Below are 22,573 nucleotides of genomic sequence, written 5' to 3'. Positions count from 1 at the left end.
AGGGACGCAGCCCCGGGCTGCTCTGGCCTCCGCGTCGCGACCGGGGCTGGAACACGGCAACGGCGCCTTCCTTCCTTGGCACCGCACGCCCCGCTCCGCGCCCGGAGGTCACACTTTTCTCCCGTCCGAAAAACACAAAACCCAAGTTCGCTAGTAATGTATTCGCACCAGCACCTCAGCTGGGCAGCACCTGCAGCGTACAGGGCTCCGTTGTGCGACCCGCGGCCGAGGGGAAAGTGCCAAACCCGTCACTGGGAGGCGGTTTCTGTCCGGATTTTGCCCAGACGCAGGGGAGGCTGACGGCGTTTAACAGCTGCGCTTCCCGAGCCGTGCTCGTGCAGCTGGGACAGACCAGGAAAAACAGAATTCTATTGGGAGGATCGATACCTTTTATTAAACCAGCTGGTAGATTGATCAACATTTGATAGATACACAAATATTTTGGACAAGCACATGTGATAACAGTCGACTCATCCATACTATGGATCTGGAGCAATAAAGCCTTGGACTCATGTGTCATTCAAGATGTGCCCTTAACATTCAGCAAGTAAATCCTGCACCTGGTGTAGTTATCTGCCCCAGGATGGTGTTCCCCCATCGCGACAGCTCCAGCCATAAAGCTGCGTAGTGGACAGCTTGGCCAGTCCTCTGAAAGGTGGGAGGTGTGAGCGAAGTCTCAGATCTGTCACTATGGGAAAAGTGCTCTATCCCTTCCCCTATTTCATATTAAAGGTGTCACCACTCCTGTTAACCATTGCCAGGTTTTTAATGTATATCTCCAGAAGGCTGAGGGGGAAACCTAAACCAAGGACTAGACTTCATGTTCTATCACTCCACAGACCACGAGTGGCCCTCAGAACTGTTCCTTCCTCTGAGCTCTGGCTGCAGCAGCACCTGCAGGGCCCATTTCTGAGCCACCTCCTGGGGCCTGATGCTGGACTCAGACCTAGTATCCTGGAAGCACAGGTATGTCCTCAACTCTGCAGAGCCTGTGAAACAGCACCACAGGTCCTGTTCCAAGTATCTATTTTAACAATACTCACGTGGTAGGGAGCTTGAAGCAGCTAGGTATAGGACTTAAATTCTGCATGCTCTCATAGAGTGCTGTAAATTTTAATGTGCTACTTTCTTTGACAGTTTGAAGGATGATGTAATTGACTGATACTGATTATGTAGCAGCAATAAGAAGTAAAATAAACTCTAGGTAGCTGTTGAATGGGATCTTTTATCTTGTTAGCCTCAAGCTACCTTGAAAAATTTTAAAGAAAAAAAAAAGCATTAAATATTTTTCTTGGGCTTTGCAAAGTGTTTACACCCAGATTTTCTGTTTAGAGATCCTTACTGAAAGTATACTTTGTCCCTAAGGGAGAAGTGCAAAGGTAGTGAAAGATAATGTGTCTTCTTAAGAGGGACAGGCCTTTCCCCACAGACTGGGTTTGTACCTCACGAATTTGTTCCACTTCCCAGAGTTCAACTATCAAAACACCAGAGAATACACCTCAGCTGAGATTTACAGTCCTCGTCCACGTGGCAGCAGGGGAACCATAACACATTCCAAGATTAAGAGGTCCAAGGTACACCTCAGGTGCATGGCACTGGGTATCAAAAGGCCCATCTCTAATAGCTTGAGGGACTTTAACGTCATAGTAATTATATGGCATTAACGATGCCACTTTGTTCTCAAGCATTCCATTTCATCCACAGAAGTAGGAGTGAATGTTTACAGTCCTTTCATTGACCCGTGTCTGTTCTACTGTTTTAAGTATGAATACCTGAAAAGAGATCTACTTAGTTCAGAAGTGTCTCTATACCTTAAAGAAATAAAGCTCAAACCCAACCCAGCAGAACTATGCATTAGTCTAACTTTCTTAACCCCACTCACACACCCCAAGCACCCCCTGTAAATGCTGCCACAAAATCACCATCAAATATATAATCCCTCTGAAGATCCCCGGCAGCCTTATCCCTTCCTGGAGCTGCGGAACATGACGTGGCACTTAACTGTCTAGGATTTCTTAACTTGAAGCTGCACTGATAAAATATTCTTATCCTGCTCTTACCTGAGGAGTAACTTAGGGAACCTAACAAGGCAGCTGTTGAGGGACCAAAAAAACAGGCATGGGGGGGTTCCACATGCAACGTTTCACCAGTTTCCATGCTAAGTGCACTCTGCTTGCCAATAAAACCAGCAGTTCTGAAAAAGTCTCCTTCTCAGATCTTTCCTGCCAGGACAGGAAATTTGGAAAGCCAAGTGAGGCCTTTGGGTGCAGCTACACCTTTCACACTCAGATCGTGACCTGGCTGAAGCACCTGCTGGATTCACTCTGGAGAGGGTAAGATGGTTCACAGCTCATCTTCCAACAACACCAGGGAGGGAAGGAGGTCAGCAGGGTTTGGGAACTCAGGGCCATTTCACACTGCTGGCAGTTACTGGAAATACAACCATTTGCAAACTGCCCATACGTAGAAACATTAAACTGGCACTCCAAGGTGCCGTGTTTCACGGGAAGGTTGAACTAAAGTTTGTAATCTGTGTCCCCAGGAAATGCTATCTGTGTTTTTGGAACACCAGTACATCTCTGGCTACGAGAACTGCTGAAAACCAGCAACAATCTAGGGCAAAGCGGGAAACTAGCCTAAGCACTTAATCTACCATCTCACAGCATGACCTATATTTTTCTGCTGAACCTTCTAAAAAGGCAAAGGGTTTTGTTTCATGACTCTATTCATACATGACCTTGGACTGACAGCACGGTTGTGGTCCAGTGGTGTATTTTCAAGGAGAACTGAACATTCATGGACATTTCCAGGTATATTGAGCAGAGACACACAAAAACCTCTGCTAAGGTTGATTTTTGGTGAATTTCTGGAAAAGCTCCTGGACATCCATTTCTAAGCACTGCTAAACCACCGACACCGTCAGGACGGACACAGTGCTAATCCTGAGTGCACACAACGTTGAAGATGAAGCCTGTACGCCTCCAGTGATCCTCGTGCTTTTATAAAGCGCAAACAACAACTGTTTTAGTATGAGAACTGTTCAAGTAAGTTTTAATAGAGTGCACCAGTGAATCAAGATGACTTGCATCAGATTTTGTTTCAATGAACATCAGATAAAAAAAAAAAAAAAAGAAGAAAAGGGGCTACAGTTCTTTCGTTCCAAACACCACCCTTTTTCTAAGGCAACAATACACGTCCATTTCCGAACATAACTGTTACATAGGAAAGCTACATCACAGTACAGTATGTAAAGTCCATCTCGGTCAAGAAGCCATTAGAGAATGGCACATTTACTACACTTACAGCCTTCTAACTTAGGGTTACAGAGTTTACCACAGCTTTTTTTTAATTTTTATTTTTTAAAGTGACAGTTTCTTAATGAACTTTCTATTCTTCACAAGAGTGCGCAGATGGGGCCCATATGCTGATATTACAGTAATTACGACATTAAATAACATTGCACAACCAACCTCTATGGTTAATTCAGTACAAAATAACAAGTATTAAAATGTACCAGTACTAGTGGTTTTACATAGTTTATAATCATTAATTATGAAGGAAAAAAAAAAAGTGGGTGGTTTTTTTTTTCTTCTCTTTTCTGTAGGCAAGTGCCTAATTACAAAGCTGCACATTACAGGCATAACGATGTGGAATAAATACAAGAAATCTAGTAAAATATTAAACACAAACAGGTTACATGGGAACAAACTGTACAACCACGAAAGCATAAATCAACAATTTATCATTATAAACAAGGTATGTTTAGCTGTAAAATATTACGTGGAATTGCATGTACTCTTTGGGGGCACATGTTCCAAAAGCCAAGCTAATTCCTGAGGTGGTGTTATTAACTTAGACAACTGGTCAACACTTCAGATTATCTTGTGCTATTAAACAGTCCCAATATTAATATATTTCCATAAAATGGAATTTATAGTATCCTGAAGGCAGCAAACAAGTGATACTTTACACCATGATATTCAAATGAAATAATTACGGTTCTCCATGTTGGTGCTACATTTGTTAATGAGCCATGGGAGTGAGCACTGTAATTAACAGACAGAACATCACTTACACCTGGTTTCTGTTCCCCCACAGCTCTGAGCTGGCCCAAGGCAGAACAAAGTTTTGTTTTTTTTAAACTGTAAGTGCCAACACTGTAAACATGTTTGTGGTTTTTTTGTGTGTTTTTTTTTTTTCTTTTTTTTTTCTTCCCAACTAAACACTGTCCAATAACAAGAAGAGCCAAAGATAAGCAGGAACAGTCTCGTGTAGAACAAAAGCCGATTATTCATCGACGTTTGGTTCAAATCATGAACAATCTTTAAATAATTAAAAATGGTCATGCTACAGTTGTGAAAACTATTTTTGTGCATTTGACTCAGGACACAAGATTTTTAAAAAAAAAGCATGACAGAGGTAAGACTTATAAAAACCACCAAAAATGTAAATGATAGGGAAGAACTTTTCCAACTCAAAGCATCAAACATACATTTCTGTGCAGAAATCTAGACAACTATACAAGATCTGAATTTAAGCAGTCATCTTTTTATTATACAACTCTATGAACATAAAATGAACAGAATGCTCTATATACTTACCTGTACATGTGAACATAACTTCTTTAGCTACAGTTATTTAATATAGGTCATACTGGATTTAACTTTACAATTCTGAATTAACTATGTATAACCTTATTGCAATGAGGGCAATTTCTACATGGGGAGTTTCACAGGCCAATCACATTAGGCGTTACCAGTACATTCAAAGTGTAGATCATGTATGAATCTTCCCTGATCCCCCAAAATTTAGGTTCTCTTTACAGCTTAAGCTCATTTGCTATCTTGGATGCAATGTTCTTAAATGCAATAGAAGTCCCAGATATCCTCTTGAAACGGACTCCGTTGAGTGACAATCGTGGCAGTTTGCAGACTTCCATCTCCCACTGAACAAGGCTGTCCTGTCGTGCATCACCGTGAACACAGAAGAGCAAAAACCTCTCTTTTTGTTCGTAATCACAGTTATTAGCATCTAACACCTTCCGAATCTCTCTCATCATATCGTTCGGGTCCATAGAGCTAGTGGTCTTCATACTCCACGTGAACCGCAGGGAGCGTGGCTTCGAATCTTTGCTGTCCTCCTTCTCTCTGTCTTTTGGCTCCCCAGAAGCACTCCTGGAAGAAGTGGCATACAGAACAGTCAAATAAAAAAGCAGTATAGCCAAGCGACAAGAAAAATACAGCTCTTGAACAGAGGTTTCTAAACTGCGACTCACATGCCACTCTCCCATGCAAGCTAGTTCAGAGTTGGGTGGGTAGCACTGGAACAGCTGTGCACCATCTCCTGCCCTCGCAGCACTGGGAGCTGCTACCAGCACCGCAGCAGCTCCCAGCAGTGGCATGTAAGCAAAGCGAGTTTGGAAACCCCTGCTCTGAAATGTTCTGATGACAACATGTGCAATGGTAACTGCAGCGGACACACGTTACTCCATACTGCTCCAAAGAAAGTGGCGTCTATGTAAAAGCATGGCTGAAATTCTGATTTCATGATCTGGAGCATGCCATACATCAACAAAACTGAAGTTGAGGGACACAGTCCTGAAGCATAAATCATACCGTAAAAGCAGCAGAGGAAGAAATCCCACCCTGCGATTCACCAGTCTTCAGCTAACTCCCTCCCCCTTTTTTCCTGCCTTTCCCCACATTTGCATTTATTATGTCTTTTTTGACCTCTCTCTGCGTTAAAAGACCTTGTAACAGCATGCTTTATTTTGACTGACAAAGCAGAATTTTGTGCTGCAATTTGGTTGTAAACAGTTTGTTTGTCAACCAGTTGAGTTCACAGCCAGCAGCTTTTTCACACAAGAAACACAGACACTTTGACACAAAGTATTTTATCTGATACAATGACTTGGACAAAATTTCAAGGGAGTAATTACAAATTTCCAATGTTGTTACTCTGATGCTTCCTTACTGAATATATTACTTATTCCATTGCAGAAAGCATTTTGAGAAACAGCAGTAATTATGTTAAAGTAATTCCACAGCCAACTATTTCTGTTCTTGTCCGAGGTACTTAAGATGCCTGATGCCATCTGCCACTGGGGAAAGGTGCTGTTCTCATTTTGACAGTCTCTAAACTGTTGCTATTCAGAGAGGAGCCAAAACAAGCATTTTTAATTTAACTTTCAGTGTGATCCCCAGAGAACCACAACGATATTAAAGGATAGGGCATGGCAGGGATAAGATCTCAAATGGCATTTAGGCCAAAACAGACACTGTAGGATGACAAAAAGTAGAGGAAGCTAGAGAATGAAAGCAAGAGCTGAAAGCAACTTCACACTTCATTTCATTTGAACATTTGATTAATCTATTTTCCCTTTCCAGATCAAGAATTGAACAGGTAATAGACTTTCAATTGAAAAGGGCTAATGTAGATAAAATGCACTGTGTATTATACAACATATTCTGTTAAGAACGTGCTGCTTTTTAAATTAAGGCTTTCTGTTTTGAAAACTAAGTCAATACTTTCTGTTACCAGTGAAGAATGCAAACTACAATGCCTGTTCATTATGACAGCATAAAAATAAAATGTTATGCACTGTGCTAAGCACACGAAAAATGCAGAATCAAATGCTGAAACATGGCAAGAGAGCAGAGATACTGGAAAATGAGCATATGAAGAAATGCTTTATAACTAACAAAGTACCTATAGATTTGTGTACAGTGGTCGCCATAGAAATTCACTATTTATCAGTCACCATCCTTTTTGTCTGAATGTCACTTAATTCTGAGAGCAAAGTGACATTCATTTCCCAAGGATTATAAACTGTTTACTTCTGGCAAACAGCAGCTTTGGCAATGAACACAGTCTATAACTATAGTAAAAATTTTATATACACACAAAGTATATTGCATTTTCCACTGAAACCAGAAGCAAACACGTATTAAATAGTTATAAGCCCAAACAAGACTAAGTGTCTAAACGATTGGTTTACTCCTACAGGGGTTTTTATTATTTAAAGGAATATATAAAGTTTTGTATTAAATACTTCGCAAGAAAGGAAAACTGGGGGACAAAGGACCTCACTGAAACCCCCTCCCCCCAAATAAAAAACATTTTTGAAATGCAGATTACTTAAGCACTATTCTGTTTTACATCCTGATTAAAAATCTGTAAGAAATCACTGAAACCTTGATGCGTAAGACCTAGGAGCGAAGTATTAATAGTGGCTCCTCACCTTGAGGTGTCAGTTCTGCCACTGGCTTCGCCTTCACTTGGATCCCTCAAAACAAAGTTAAGGTTGAGATTCAATGATAAAGGTGAAAAATAAAAAGTTAAGAAAACCTACATCTAGAACAATGTTAAATAGCTACTGAACAAAAAAGAAAAATAAAATCAGTATAATAATGTCAAGCCTAATACTGTTTAATACTATTTTTTTTTCACAACTGTAATTTGAATTTCCCTTTATGATAACTTCTTTCAGCTGGAATTGTTTAATGTTTGTTTTCTTGTCTGTTTTTAACCTGATGGTAAAATTAACGCATTATTCTCAACCTGCTGCAGACAGAGCAATGGCCACATGTAATTCCAGCAAGCACAGAGGAGCGGTCGATCAAGGTGGTCCAGGGGGCCCCACTCTGCACCCTTCCAGGCTAGGCCTTTAGACCTCAGTCCTGAAAGCACTTAGGTACATGCCCACACTTAAGCACAACAAGTAATTAAAGATAAGACGTGCCCAAGAGTTTGCAAGACCAAATGTTTGGAGTCCAGTTCAGGAAGTTTACTTCAAAATCTGCTTAACTTTAAGCAAATCAGCAGTTACACTGACTTGGTAAGAATGCCGGTGAGCTTGAGGTTAAATGTTAAAAAAATTATCTTGCTGAATTAGAGCTGTACTTTACCAAGGGACTGTTTTGTATTATGCCTTTTTAGTCTGAAGCAACTTGAAAAATATCCATGGATAAGCCACCTAGGTATGTTCCTAGTGCTGCTGTACAAACATTTTAGTACCCAATTTCAACTGATTACTTTAATAGCTTCAAAACATAAATACTTTAACACCAAAGAAGTATCATTTGATAAAAAACACTGATACAAAATACTTCAACACCCTATTCATTAAACATTCTCATGCATTTATTTTGTATACTTACCAGAAAAGACATTTAAAAGATAGTAAAAAAAGTCTTTCATCATACCTTCTAATCAAAGTATGCTTTAAACTATTATTTCCTGAACAGTACAAGTTAAAAGGCATGCAGCTATGGGATCCAACTAAAAACAACACCAGCCCCCCCATGTAATCCCGGCCACTAAAAATCTCAAACAACCCAAAAGTTTCAAAAAATAAAACCAAACCAAAACATCAACAAAAAACACTCCACCAACACTAGCACCAAAATAAACCACCAAAACACCCACAGGGCCTTCACTATAGGAAAATGTATTTTTAGTAATACAAAACATAATAAGAAATTGTATAAAAATGTTCTGTAATAAAAACCATTTAAGAGACATCAATTTACAGAAAGTTAATTATAAATACATAGTTCACAGTATCATTTTAATATTGTAGTTTAACATAATGAAAATAATAATGCCTTGATCTGACTCTTCAAAAACTTTCAAGATATTATTCCTTGCAAAGAACAATGAGCTATAATGCAAAAAAAAAAAAACAAAAAAAAAAAAACAAAAACAGTCTGTGCTTTTGAAGTTGGTTAGTTACTCAACAGAAGATACCTTTCTTCCCATGACCAACTTCACAGTAACTTTTTTTTTTCCCCTTTTTAAAACCAGACAACAAGCTCTTTCCCCTCAACTATGCTGGAGATACCAATAATGGAGGATCATAGTCCTGTATCTTCAGGTTTCTGAAAAAAGAAAATCATTCACATTTTACTTCAAAATCTGCAGCTACTAGCTTCACCTAGCTTTGAATTTATCCATTTTCTGTTTTCTTTTTAACACACATATGATAGAATACAGTACACAACAGCATACTCTGCAAAGAAACTAGATGTTTCCAAGATGTAATTCTGTTGGAAAACTGACAATAGTGCAGTATGAAAACATCTCTAAGTAGACTTAAGTATTACAGGTAAGTCATTGTTAGAAAGAGGCAAACTGAAAATTTAGTCCCCTTTTGGGAAAGCAGTTGTGACTGCTAAGTCAACTGTCACTTAATATTGACCAGTGTATTGGAAATCTCTTTCACAGCACCTCTCCTCACAAGACTGTTAGCAGTCAAGTGTTAGTATCATCATAGGAATGAATGCAAGTCTAGGTCATGTGGGTTTTCTTCTATCAGAACTCTGAACTTAAATTTGAAGCTGGTAACATGAGAGGCTACATGATCCTGAAATATTAGTATTTCCAACATCTAGAGACTTCTGCCCACTTCTAAGCTTCTTATTTATTCACGGTTTTTAGAATTCCATGAAATAATTTGTTAATACCTATTCCCTCTAAGCACAGCAACAAAATAGTAATTATAGCCCTTGCAACAAACTGCACCCAGTTAAAAAAGTAAAATAATGTTAACATTAAATGACGACTCATTTTTAAATCACTCCTTTCAGTATTTAAGTTCATTTGATTTTAACTTAATTGTAGCATCTTAGTATTTTAGCTGTAAAGCATGGGAAAAACAAAACCAAACCCTTTTGAGCAGCGTTCTCTTGCTCTTTTCAGATAAAGAAGCAGAATAGCTGGTCAAACATAATGGTGAGAACATACACAGAGAAGTCAAACAAGGCAGGTTCTGGAAGGAATACACAAAACAAGCAGCATTCTAACTGGATTTACATTTACTTAACCTGGAAATTCTCCAAGACTTTGCAATTACGTCCCTAGTTATGGCTGTGCCTTTTTTTTTTTCCCCCTTGAAAAACCGAGGTACTAACCTGCGAACAAACTTGGAAGTTATCTTGCTTATTATACCAGTTGATGTCCCTCTTCTAGCATGTGCAAAAGCCCCGGTTTCGTGAGATGGTGAGGCGGGCGGTCCATTGTAAGTGGCATTACGCCGCTCCCTTAGCTGCTCACCATGGAAAGTGCTTCGACTTGAACTCCCCCGAGGAAAGCGGGTTCGGTCTGGAGTGGTAGTGCTAATACTATGAGCAGATGGGGAAGCAGCAGGCACTCTTTGAGTTGCACTGCTGGGAAAACAGAAGCATAAATAAAGAGAAAGACTACGCTAGAAACCCTCCTACATGACAACCAGTTCTCAAAGACAGGAGACAAAAAATTCTTGATGCTTTAAAACCTGAACCTGCTACTGATTTGCTTTTGTGATTCATATTTAGAAATAATCAAGAGGTATTTTAACTGTAAAAACAGGTTATCGTGAGGAATAAGAGTGGTTAAAAAGAAATATACATGGATAATAGGGCTAAGTAAAAAGGCAGAAAAGTCTCAAGTAAGATCTGAAAGTGTTCCCAGCCCTTTCCCCAGAAAGTATGCTCATCAAAACCTTTAACACACAAGTGCTCCAAAACGGTAACAGCTATTTAAGAAGTGATCATCTGGCACAAATAAATATGAAGCTACCTGGGCAGTTAGCAGTAAGAGCAACTATGCTATAGCACTTTTAGCCAGAAATGAGCCTAGCAATCTACAAAACCAGAGGTTAACATTTCAGGATTTCATTTCAATTTATGGTGCCCTGTGTTGTACAGTCCTGTCTAAATGAGTTACATTTTTAATTACTTAAGTTTTCCAGAAGCTTCCAGAGGGAGGCAGTCAAGGAACTTCTTTAACCGTTTGCAAACACGTGATGGACAAAATCAGGCTTAAATCACCTGTAATACCCACACTGCTTCTTTAAGCTACTGTTTCCAAACAGAATGCAACATGACAGTTCTGAATAGATTACAAACATTTTCAGGTATATCACGAACTAAACAACATTATTGTTTCTTTGATGCCGTGCACTTTAAAAATCAATTTGTTACCTTGGTCGGTAAGCTTCAGTGCCATCTTTGATAGTTGGCAGTGTAACTTTGATAGGATGGCCAGAGGCAGACATGGACTTCTGATGTCGAGGCCGTGTTGATACAGCAGAAGCTACTGCAGAGCCTGCAGAAGATGTGCTACTTGCAGACATTTCTGTTAGGCTTTTACCATGGTAGCAAGGCAGGAGGGACAGGCAAAAAGGGAAAAGAAGGGTTAGTGTAAAACTCCCATAAAAAAAACCAAAAAAACCAACATGGAAAATAACTGATTTTTAATTTTAGAACATTGCAAGTGCTGTTTGAACAGCCAGAAAACAGAGTGACAAGGCTGCCTTAGTCAGACTGACAAGTAAAAAATAAAGAACTCTGAGCAAATTACATTCATTCATAAATCAAACCATCATATATGTGAAATTAGGCCTTTTCATTCCTCCCAAGATTAAAGCTTTACACACACATTTTTCAAAGTAATGAAGTAAGACTACAAAAAGTACATGGAAATTGTAAAAAAAATGGAAAAAAGATGTTCACAACAGACTTCAACAGATTGATTTAATAGATTCTCCTTTTGTGAAGTGAATATCCTTATTTCAGTTTGGACTCAAAATGCCTATAATCTGAAACATTTGGAACTGCTGTCATGTTACCACTTGGACGTGACTGTTTTTAAAGGACCAAGCTGTACTACTTCTCTGGACTATCCCAGCCACTGCTGGGCTGAGCCAACCCTTTCAAAATAGTTCCTTCTACCAGTGCTTTTATTTCTGCTTTGCCTAAGTGGCAAAGAAGAGATGGAAGCAGCAGCAAAACTACTGTATTATTAATTTTTCAAACAAAAGTTTTTCAAACAAATGACTTAAGCCAAACTACAGCTTTGCCTCTACAAGCATAAACAAAATTGCATTAATAATGCATTGGCAACAACAATCCCAAAGCTAAGTAGTATCTGTAGCCAAGTGGTAAAGACTTCAGATGAGTAACCCAATGACACAAGTTGTGCAGTTACACCAGACCCACATTTAACTGTGACACAATGTAGTGTAGGAAAGGCAAATATATAACTCAGAAGAAAACTCTTCTCCATAGTTTGTCAGAAAATACTCAGACATTAGCATAGTCATTGCACTCATGAAAGTAATAGGAATTAAGAATCATCTGTCCTTCCAATATTATAGGAACAAATTAAATATAAATGGCAAAATGAAAAATGTTGAAATAAAATCCTCTCTCATTATAGTGTTTTTCATATTAAATCGATTGAAAGAGAAGCTTTAGCAATCTTTGTTAGATCAGAAAAATTATTTTAGTAAATACTTTAACCCTGAATCTGAAAAACCATGTTATCTACTTTCCTTTTAAAAACTGATTGTTAAAAGCTTTGTTCAAATCTTTTAAACTATACCTAAAAATTTGGAAAGACAGTTTTGAAAGCACCCCTCTAATAACTTCAAATTAAGTACTAAAAATTAGTGTTCTATCTCCTTAAAGCATTTTAAATAGCTGTACTTTACATGTCCCATAGCTCATCATTTTACAACAGATCAATAGCCCTATATTTTTCCTATTTGCAAAATTAAATGTATCACTACAAAACCCAACTAGTGTACTAGATTATATTATTTCATGCTAGTTTTTTTGTTTGTTTGTTTTATTTTACCTTAAGTGTTTTATTTAAATAGTTTAAAAAACTCTGAAAAAGATCCATTGCTTTAAGCTAAAAAAACCCTAGTTGTTATTACTTTCCATTAAAGCAATTGTTTTATTTTCCATCAGGTACAGGGGTTAACACCAAGTATGAAGAGAGAACATATTTTTATAACCAGTAATTATGGCAGTGTTAAATACAGCAGTCTTTAACAAAACATAGTAAACTGAGTGTAAATATGACGCCACAAACAGATACAAATTATTTACCATCACTACTAAAATATTATTTAGGTCAAAAAATGGTATCAAAAAGAAGAATCGATAAGTCTTGACAATGTCAACTTTTTGAGTGATTACCAGGAGAAATGAGAAAGGATCAGCCTACACTGTTAGGGTAACCCATCTGTAGCTCCCCACAGCAGAATTGCCTACTTGGTTGTGAGCATAGCTACTTTACTCTGTGTTGGAAGACAACCCTTGGTAATAAATGTGCTTCCAGAAAAAGAGGCAAAGGCAGATGTAAGCATTTAGTTATAAATTTCATCACAAACATACAAACTGTGGTGGGAAGACAAGACGAAAACGTGCAGTCAGACTTCATGTGTTTCACACCATGCTTCATAATGGCATTAACTAAATAACTTGCTGCTTCTATGCCTCAGTTCCTTTATCCAAATTACTAAGCAAGAAAAGATGAAGAATACCTGTTGTCCTTCCCGTTCTGTATCGCAGAATAGCGATCTGAAGAGCGTTCACAAACGTAAGTGTTCCTCCTTGTCATTCCACTACCAGAAAATACATTATTCTAGAAGAAAAAAATCAAGAATAAAATTAAATTAAATGCTTTCCTCTACTTCATATTACGTTGTACAAAAATGTAAGCATTGGAAGCAAATCAAAGTAGTTTCAGCCATTTATGTGTATTCTTAATATCTTCAAAGGTACTAGGTTAATCTCTTGACACAAATCATTCACACCAGCCACTTTTCTCCAAGAGTTCATTCACCATCTCATTACTGTACTACCGAGAGTACACTAAAAGAAGACACAGATAAGTTTAATTTTGCTGACACTTGCTTTCCTAAGCAGTATTATCCAATTCCCACATACTGTCTAACTAAATTATTTGTCTCTGGGATCACGTGAACAAACTGGAACCCCAGAGAACATCTATCTGGCTGGCTGAAAGGTTTCCCTGTGCAGATTAAGTTGCCAACTAGAGCTCCAGCTTCACAGTTTGTTATCTCCTGTCAAAAGGGTATTCATGAGAAAAATGAAAAGATTATTGATCTGTGTCAGTCAACACAGTAGATATGACGCAGATTACATGGCAAACGGTTCTTGCAGCAACAAATACTGATGTGACTTACTTTCTGTTATAAATTTCAGTTTGCACACACTTCATAAAGTACCTGCAAACATTCTCCTCCTCTCCCTCACATGCACAGATGAGTTGTTGGAGGCTTCCTTTCAGTACATGATGTACAATTCTCAGTTTTTAATAAAGTAAATATTGAATTTGGGGTGGGAGAAGTTTGCAAAGCATTAACATTACATACTGATGCATGCTGGCAAAAGATTTCAAACACACTAAACTTGGGTACTGTAGGACAACATGAATTCTACAAGATTTACTGTGTTTAGGTCTCTCTCATCTACAGCTTTTTGGCATTAACATCACCCTGCAGAGACTACTGAATAAACAGTTTCAAAGCCCTTTCATAAGGAAGATTAACAACTGCAGTAATTGGTTTTGAAATTAAATTCTATTAAGTTAGACTAGTATGAGTGAAGCTGAAAAATGTTTAAGAAATTCAGCTTTCTGTAACATCATGTTACCCTCAAAGTTAATGGAAGTACTTTAAAATTAGCTTGGGACATTTTCAATGTTTTGACTTTTAAAAAACAAACTTTTTTTTTTCCTGTGCAACCTGCTCAACCTTAACTACTGCTGCAATATCAGACACTACTATTCCTTAATTGTGCCCATCACAAAGCCTTTCGAAGTCCCCAAAATAGTAACAGAGCTAAAGATGTACAAATTCTGGAGTTGCCATTAGCAAATAAAGAGATTTCTCATTCTTCATAGCAAAGATAGTTCTAACAAAGCAGAGAAATGCTTTTGACATATCAGCTTGTACCATACATGACTGTGATCTGCTTTTGGGCTATATAGTTTTGGGAAGGCTCAGAAATGAAATCTAACCCTGGAATACTCAAAGTTCCTGCATGCAGTCCACATAGCCATAATTTCAAGGACCCTTTGTGGAGGGAAAAGCTCATCTTTCAAGTATGAAAAAAAAAAAAAAGTTTAAAGCATCTGCAGATGTATTGTGGACACAGCCTGAAGAACATAAAGAGTTAATTTATTTGCATTTATTTGAAGAGAATTCTGGCAGAAATGCATATCATTGTCCCAGAACATCCAAGATGGAAGCCAGCACATAGAATCCCAAAGGACAATGTGAATTCCTGCTTCCATTCTACAGTAGTAAAAGATGGCCAGACTTCCTGTATTTAATACAGGATGTGTCTAATAGCAAAAAATATACTTGAGTCTTAAATTACAATTCATGTGTATTTCTTTTTATTTTCTCTTCACGTGAACTCTTGCTCCCAAGTAGCTGTTTAAATACTATGCAATATTTTTTCATTGTGTATCCTAAACATTGATACTACTGCATATGAACTTCCACAAGGCAAAGTAGTTGCTTTCACATTAGGAGAGAAACTCTCATAACAGAAGAAGTAGCAAATCAATTATTTCTTAATACAAGAACCAGGTTGTAACTCATAACATCAAGAGGCACACACAACAGTTTACAAGTAGCTTGTTCCCCCTTTTCTGAAGTCCAAAATTAAGTTGGCTCCAGAAAGCTAAATTACAGATAAACTGACAGAGAAAAGGTTTGTGAGGGATATTACGTAGGATTATGCAGATGAAATCTCTCATTCAGGAAGCCTCTTGACTCCCTTGTAGATGCAAAAGCATTAGAAACTAGAAAAAGAGCACTCCATATTGGCTCTGTTCTTACATTCTTTCCCTAAATATCCACTATTAGCCTTGACAGATTGTCAGTTTGCCCAAGTGCAGACACTCTGCTGCTTACTGTTAGTGTTAGAAAAGTTGAAGGGGGAAGGGAAAGGCTTATTTTAAAAGACATCCACTGTAACCCATTTCTGTCTGCCAGTAAAAGTTACCAGAAATAGACTTAGTGGCTTATTCAGTAACCTCTCTATCTATAGTAACCTTATGCTGCAGATTTTGTTTAAGTAGGGAAAAATAAACATAACAAGCCAAACCACACACACTTACACTGGCAACTGTACTTGATTTCTTTCTTTCTGGACCCACAAGTGGACTTGCAGCCATCTCTCCTTTGGACCCCACTGTAGTGCTGCTAAGTTTGCGTGAAACATCCTTGTCCCAGTCTTCTTTCTGTTCACTTTCCACACTATTTGCCTGAGCCCTTTTTGTGTATGACACAGCAGGAGGGATTGAGGGACCAACTGCCAAATAAAAACAGTATTAATAAATATCTAAAAATAATCACTGCATTTTTCTTGGCCAGAGTAGTCTAAATATAGTGCCCTGACTCCAAAAAAAGCAACTGAACAACTATGACTCCAAACTCAGTACCTGCACCACCCATTAAACTGAGCTTTGACGGCCTACATTCTTTTTACCCACTCTCTCTCCATCACCAATTTGCAGTTCAGAATTAGCTTCCATTTCACATCAATATGTAAAAAAATCTAGGAGTATTTTAATTCCCATTTTAAACTCATGCTATTTGTGCAATACTATGAAAAAAAAAAGCAGTTAGAGGATGCTTTTCAAATTATTTTTTTTTAGTCCTTTCTGCCACATATCTTTTCCTTTAAACACTATGAAAGATCCTTTTCCCCTGAAAACTCTAGAACTGCTTTGTCGTAACTTGGAAAAAATGCAGTTCTTTCTCTCCTCATCACTCTTTAAACTGCCCTGGAGCAAATGCTCCATCAGTAGAATTCTACATTTCCTAGAAATAAAATCATACCAGTTGATAATCCTCATAATGTAAATTAGACAGAGAAAAGGGCCAAAAATGTTACAAGTATTTCATGCAATTTGATAGTTCTCCGAGAGTAAAGAAAAATCACCTTTGATTTAATGTTTTAAATACACACTCCTTTCTGATGTAACCACTTTCACATGAAAATGTTTCCTGCATACCTGGTAAAATTGTTGTCTCTGGGAAACAAATAATTGAGCCCCAACAGCAAAAGTACTGATAAACTCAAAAGCATGTGAACCATCATGTTTATCCAGACCAATATTTTGCCATTAGTTCCTTAACAGGAAACATCCTCAAGCTCTTATTTAGTGAGTCAGCCAAGTAACAAGCCCAAAAACCCCCTAAATCTGTAAATTACATTGACCCAGATTTACCCCAGAGGCGTTCACACAAACAGAAGTGTCACAGCAGAGCACGATGAGATACACAAGAAACGCACAGAGCGGGGGACCTCCCAGGGCCACAGAACACTGCACATTCAGGCTTAAACTGTGCATGTTACTTTACTTGTTGGAATGTCATCCCCACCATGATCACTGAACCGCCGCTGCTTCTGGTTCGTTGATATACTCCTCTGGACCTTCAGGTGAGCAGGGGACTGCACGGAGCTGTTGTTGAGGTCGCTGCTAGGACGAGATCTTTGACCCAAGTTGCTGCCGGACAAGGACTCACCTCCTTCAAACTACAAGAAAAATTGTTTTTCAATGCATAAACAAAATTCAACATTACTGGTACTTTTATGGCATAATATGAACTAAGAGTTCAAATCGAAGGCTTTTTTTTCCCCCCTCAATTTAAAACTGTATCCCAAGTTTAATTTTCTTCAAGATAAATTTTATCACTTCATCTGTGTTTAATCTTTAAAAACACACAGTTAAAGTTAAGAAGTTAATGAACGCTCAAAATAAAATTTGAAGAAACTTGAGTAACAAAAACTGTGCCATTTTAAAACCTAAGGCAAAGAATGGCTCCATGCCTTTTATTTTTTTCTTCTTTTTTAACCTTTACGAGCATTTATAGCTTCAGGACAATTTCAAAATCCATCAGATTGAGTCAGAAGGGCTAAAAAAGCAAACACTACTGATTCAAGGATTCTCTATGGCCTTCAACACATCTCTGTAAAGTAACTCAGCCACTGGTTTGTTGAACAATCCTTATCTAAGAAGGATAAATTGTAAGACTGAGCAGTGGAAAAGACAAATATCCTTTTCCAAGCAGTTTGAGTCAAAATCATTTCAGACAGATTGCTTCCATGCTCTGCCATCACCAGGGAATTCTGGTTCAGAGATGTTGTGGGATAATGCACTCAAGGATGCACATATCAGATCTACACTATCTTGAAAAGAAAAGGAAGTCAATGAAGCAGCATGAAAAAAACTCCTTCAAAAAGAAAGCCTTGGTGTGGCCTTAATTTCCTGAAAACCCCTGCGGTCCCAGAAGACCTACAGATCCCTCTAGTTCCAAGACAGTAAAAAGATTTTTCTAATCACAGATTTATTAAGGACTAGGATGCAATTATTTATTAAAAAATAACATATACTATAATATAATATATAAGTGAGAAAATACGAATCTGTGAGGACAGGCTGAAAGAGCTGGGGTTGTTCAGGCTTGTGAAGAGAAGGGTCCAGGGAGACCTTATTGCAGCCTTCCAGCATTGTGAAGGGGGCCCACAAGAAAGTTGGGGAGGGACTTTTTACAAGGGCTTGTACAATAGGACTAGAGGCAATGGGTTTAAACTGGATGAAAGTAGATTTAGACAAGAAAATAAGAAGTTCTTCGCCATGAGAGCGGTGAGACACTGGAACAGGTTGCCCAGGGAAGTTGTAGATGTTCCATCACTGGAGGTGTTCAAGACCAGGCTGGATGGGGCCTTATGGAACCTGGTCTAGTGGGAGGTGTCCCTGCCTATGGCAGGGGGGGTGGGAACAGAGCTTTTAGATACCCTCACCCTGCCATAGCAGGGGGGTTGGAACTAGATCTTTAAGATCCCTTCCATCCCAAACCATCCTATAACTCTAAGATTTCTGAGAAGTAAAGGATGTCACATCTTTGTAGTAAGAATAATTGCTCTAGTCAAATTAACTACTTCAGATTTTAACTGTAAACACACGACAGGAAGAGGAGTCAGCACTCTGAAGCCATGCCACTCCAGATTAACAGCCAGCTTTCTGAAAAAGTAATTCAACAATTTATAAGCAAACGTGAAGATACGATATTCAGTGTGTTTCTTCATATGGGAACTAACAAGATATCCAAGAACATATGGAAAGGGAAATACGTTATTAAGTTATCAACCACAATTTTTTTAAGAAAGATGTTATGAAACAGTTAATAAAAACACCAGCAAACAGAATATTCAACCTAAACAGATATAAAGGCCAAAACAGAAGATGTATATTATGTAGCACTTACTTCAGGTGGTTTTCTACCTAGAAGCAGATAAGTAGCCATGACTTCATCATACTTTTGGTTTACTAAGGATTCATGGATTTCTTCTCTTGAAAAGCCCATTGTGACCATGATATCTAAAAGTAAAAAGAGCTAGATACATTAGCAGAAGAAGTGCTTGAGTTTACTGAAACCTCAGAACAATAAAAATAGAAACACTCTTATAATTTAACAACTAACAGATTCAACTCAACCTGCATCGTCTTTGCTGCACAAAATCAAAAAGCATACAACTCCCTTGTTTTGTTGTTATTTGCTTCTTGAGAACTCTCAACTATGTTATTCAACATAGTTCAACATTACTTAACATTAAATGTTATTTAACAAACACAAACCACTGGCAAATAGGAACTATGACTAGCTACAGGGCCAACAGTATCTTTCTCTGACACCAGAGTATAAAAATTGTGACCCTCATAACAAAATCTGTTTTCTTCCTGACTGTTGAATTCTGTAATTGTATTTGTCATTTTCTGTGCTTGTAGATTCATGCCAGCTCAGAGAAGACAACTGTAGCTGTAAGGAGGGCATTGTAATGAAATTTCTCACTTAAATAAAAAGGAATCATTTTGAAAAAGGAAACATTTTGATTGCACAAGATTGCATCTCAAATCTGATGAAAGAGTTTACTTTGATTTAAGAGGATAAAATTGTCTATGTTCATCCGATGCAACATCCTCATAAAACTCCTACCTATTCTCTTGGTGTCATTAAAATCTGGTTCAGGCTCAGTATATGGCTTTAGTTCTTCTTCTTCATGGCCAACATTCATCCACCGATCCTTCATTATTTGCTAAGAAAAGAAATGAGCTTTAGGTCAATACACCATTTCCCAATGAAATCTGTGCTACCTTGTCTGGGGTAAAACAAGATTCAGAAGAATCTGAATGTTGCTGCTTCCCTCACACCTCTTCCCCTCACATCTTCCAGTTTCCTCTTTATCTTTCACATACTTTTGTTTGCATTAGTTAATTTCCCTCCTACCATTTGCCCTTTACAATACAACCCCTCTGCCAAAAATATCAGAAAAACTACTGTGAGAAAAACTCCTGCAGTTCCAACACAAAAATCTTTCACTTTGTACCCTTCAGCTTCCAGTACCCCTTAACCTTCCCTTGTCGTGTGCCTGACACTCATACCCTAATCTTGGTTGAGATCCCCAGATGTTATTACTATCCCAAGTCTACTACAATAAATAACTCCTTCAAATAATAACAAAGGAAGTGTTTAGAAACCAGGGAATATTTCAGGAGCATGCTGATGCTTCCTACAGTAATTAATCCCAAGATCGTGATGCCAGCTGGTCATTTTTTCCTATGGATCTTCTCACTGCACTTGACCTAAATGCATTCACAGTTTGGCTGGAGGGAGAAATGCCTCTTAACTCTCTCTATGCCATGCAGATATTTACTTGAAAAATTCCTCCTGCATTCTTGGAAAATTTCCTTCTGCTGTGGCCTCCAAATTTTCTAAGCCTGCAAGATTGATCAGCCGGAATCCCAAACCACCACCAAAATTTCTCCTTAAGGATATATTCATCTTTTTCAAAACAGCTAAAAACATTTTTCTCTCCTACAGCAACAGACACACATGACTTTAGGGACAGATGCTCATATTGCTCATTAGACTGACAGAAGAGTGAAACAAGTGCCAGCAAGTCAAGTTTCCCACAGGCTCCAAATATGCCTCGCAATCACCAAATTAAGTTATTTCTCCCAAAGACCAAAAGATAATTTGCACTGATATAACCGAATTCTTTGTACATAGTGCTGTTGCCAAATGACAGACCTGAATGGCAGCAGCCTTACAAGAACAATACAGACCTTTGTACTCAGGTCACTTAACATTTTGCTGACAATAACACTTGAAGGTTTGCTCAAAGTTCTGTCAAAGAATTTATTTCTTTTTTTTGGCTTCAGAGGGGGACAAAGGAGAAGGGATGGTGAACACATATTGCTATATTGCATTTCTGGCATGCAGAACATGAGTTTATTTGACAATAGACTTCGGTAATACATTTGTAGCCTTTCAGTAACACAACAGACTCCCCAGAGAGTACTATGCAGTATCTGCAATTACAATTTTTTTAAGATACATACTGCTGATTAAATCTGAAGTTGACACATGATGAGGTGTTTGGATGTCAGGAAATCATTCTGTTCAAATCCTACCTCCCTGTCTTGATTCTTCTTCAATTAATAGGCAAACTCAACAATTCCCACTTAAGAGTTTTTCATGTCTCTTCAGCAGGTGGATCTAAGTTCAATGTAATCTGCTCCAAGTTTCCATCTGTTAAGTATCCGAACTTTTGCTAGCTTCTCTCTTTGAAGCTACACAATCTCGCAGGCATACTGAGTTATCTTACAGCTCTTAAAATAGGCTCTTACAATCAAGCACTTTCAAGTGACACAAATGATACAATTCCAGGATCACTATTACATCTACGTAAGTTCAGCTGGACGTCCAGTCAGCTGACTAAAAAACCAGCAGCCTTGGCCAGGGTATTTGAAGATCTGACCTAAACTGTATTTCTGAAAGATCAACCCAAACTGAACTTCAACCAACTAGATATTATTAATGAGATTTCCTTCAGTTTTCAGAAAAACTATCTAATAAATATCTGGCCTGACTCAAGACCCGTCTGTCTCAAAATTACTTGTTTTATTACTCTTTGTAAACACAGATCTGTTCTGCAGGAATTTTGCATAGCGTTGCTTTGCAAAGAATTGAAGACTTGGGAGGGAGGAGGAATTTGTTGAAATCCTGATAGTTCAGATAGATCCACTTATTTTCTGGTAATACATTTTTCCCCTCTCTTCCTGCAAAGACTTACTATTTTGCAACAACACTCGTTGCTTCCAAAATTTTTTCTCTCTGCTGCAATCACAGAGAAGTCTAGACAAACCATTTTAATAAAAGTTTTCCTGGTCCTTACCAGAGGAAAAGTGCTAAGCCTCACCCATGTGGTGCTGATCCTGTGTCAGTCTTAGCTTTGATGTTAATGTCACCAGCAAACATGCTATTGGATGGTCTGGGAAAAATATGCATGGGAACAGAGCAGGAGTATGGCTGGCCCTGAGCAAGTAATTAAAAGGCAACACACAAACAAAAATCCTCCCCAGCTAAGATGACACCGTTTTTTACCTTTTAGAAACTTCTAAAACATACATATTTTCATCCTAAATATGTACTTTTAGAAGTGCTCAGACATAAGAAATAGCCATTTCTTTCCAAACCATGTACCATGTCTTTCTAATTGAACAAATATGATTTCAGGAACATTAATTTTAAAAAACCTTCGGGATGTCTCTCTCCCATAGATTAGTATGCTACATTTGGTACTGGCTCAAGACCCCCATCACACCTAACATTTACTTGCTCTCTTCCATACAATCTGACAACTATGCTGTTCCAGCAAGGCTGCTATCCAACACCTCTCTCCAGGGACAGGAAAGA

At 38.2% G+C, this 22,573-nt stretch overlaps 1 protein-coding gene across 1 annotated transcript in view; it reads right to left on the bottom strand.

Moving 5' to 3' along the window:
- Positions 1-4,216: 4,216 nt before the first annotated feature.
- MARK1 (MAP/microtubule affinity-regulating kinase 1) overlaps positions 4,217-22,573 on the bottom strand; it is a 36,079-nt gene continuing 17,722 nt past the window's right edge. The window contains exons 9-17 of the mRNA XM_008949060.1: positions 19,811-19,910; positions 19,082-19,194; positions 17,174-17,348; positions 15,925-16,118; positions 13,313-13,413; positions 10,962-11,123; positions 9,912-10,163; positions 7,241-7,285; positions 4,217-5,174 (exon numbers count right to left, since the gene is read on the bottom strand). Of these exons, the coding sequence (XP_008947308.1) occupies positions 4,820-5,174; positions 7,241-7,285; positions 9,912-10,163; positions 10,962-11,123; positions 13,313-13,413; positions 15,925-16,118; positions 17,174-17,348; positions 19,082-19,194; positions 19,811-19,910 (1,497 nt within the window). The 3' untranslated portion in view covers positions 4,217-4,819. The remainder of the gene's footprint in view (positions 5,175-7,240; positions 7,286-9,911; positions 10,164-10,961; positions 11,124-13,312; positions 13,414-15,924; positions 16,119-17,173; positions 17,349-19,081; positions 19,195-19,810; positions 19,911-22,573) is intronic.

Source organism: Merops nubicus, unplaced genomic scaffold, assembly GCF_000691845.1.
Source record: "Merops nubicus isolate BGI_N331 unplaced genomic scaffold, ASM69184v1 scaffold17261, whole genome shotgun sequence".
NCBI classification, from domain to species: domain Eukaryota; kingdom Metazoa; phylum Chordata; class Aves; order Coraciiformes; family Meropidae; genus Merops; species Merops nubicus.
This window is presented reverse-complemented; position numbering and strand designations above follow the sequence as displayed.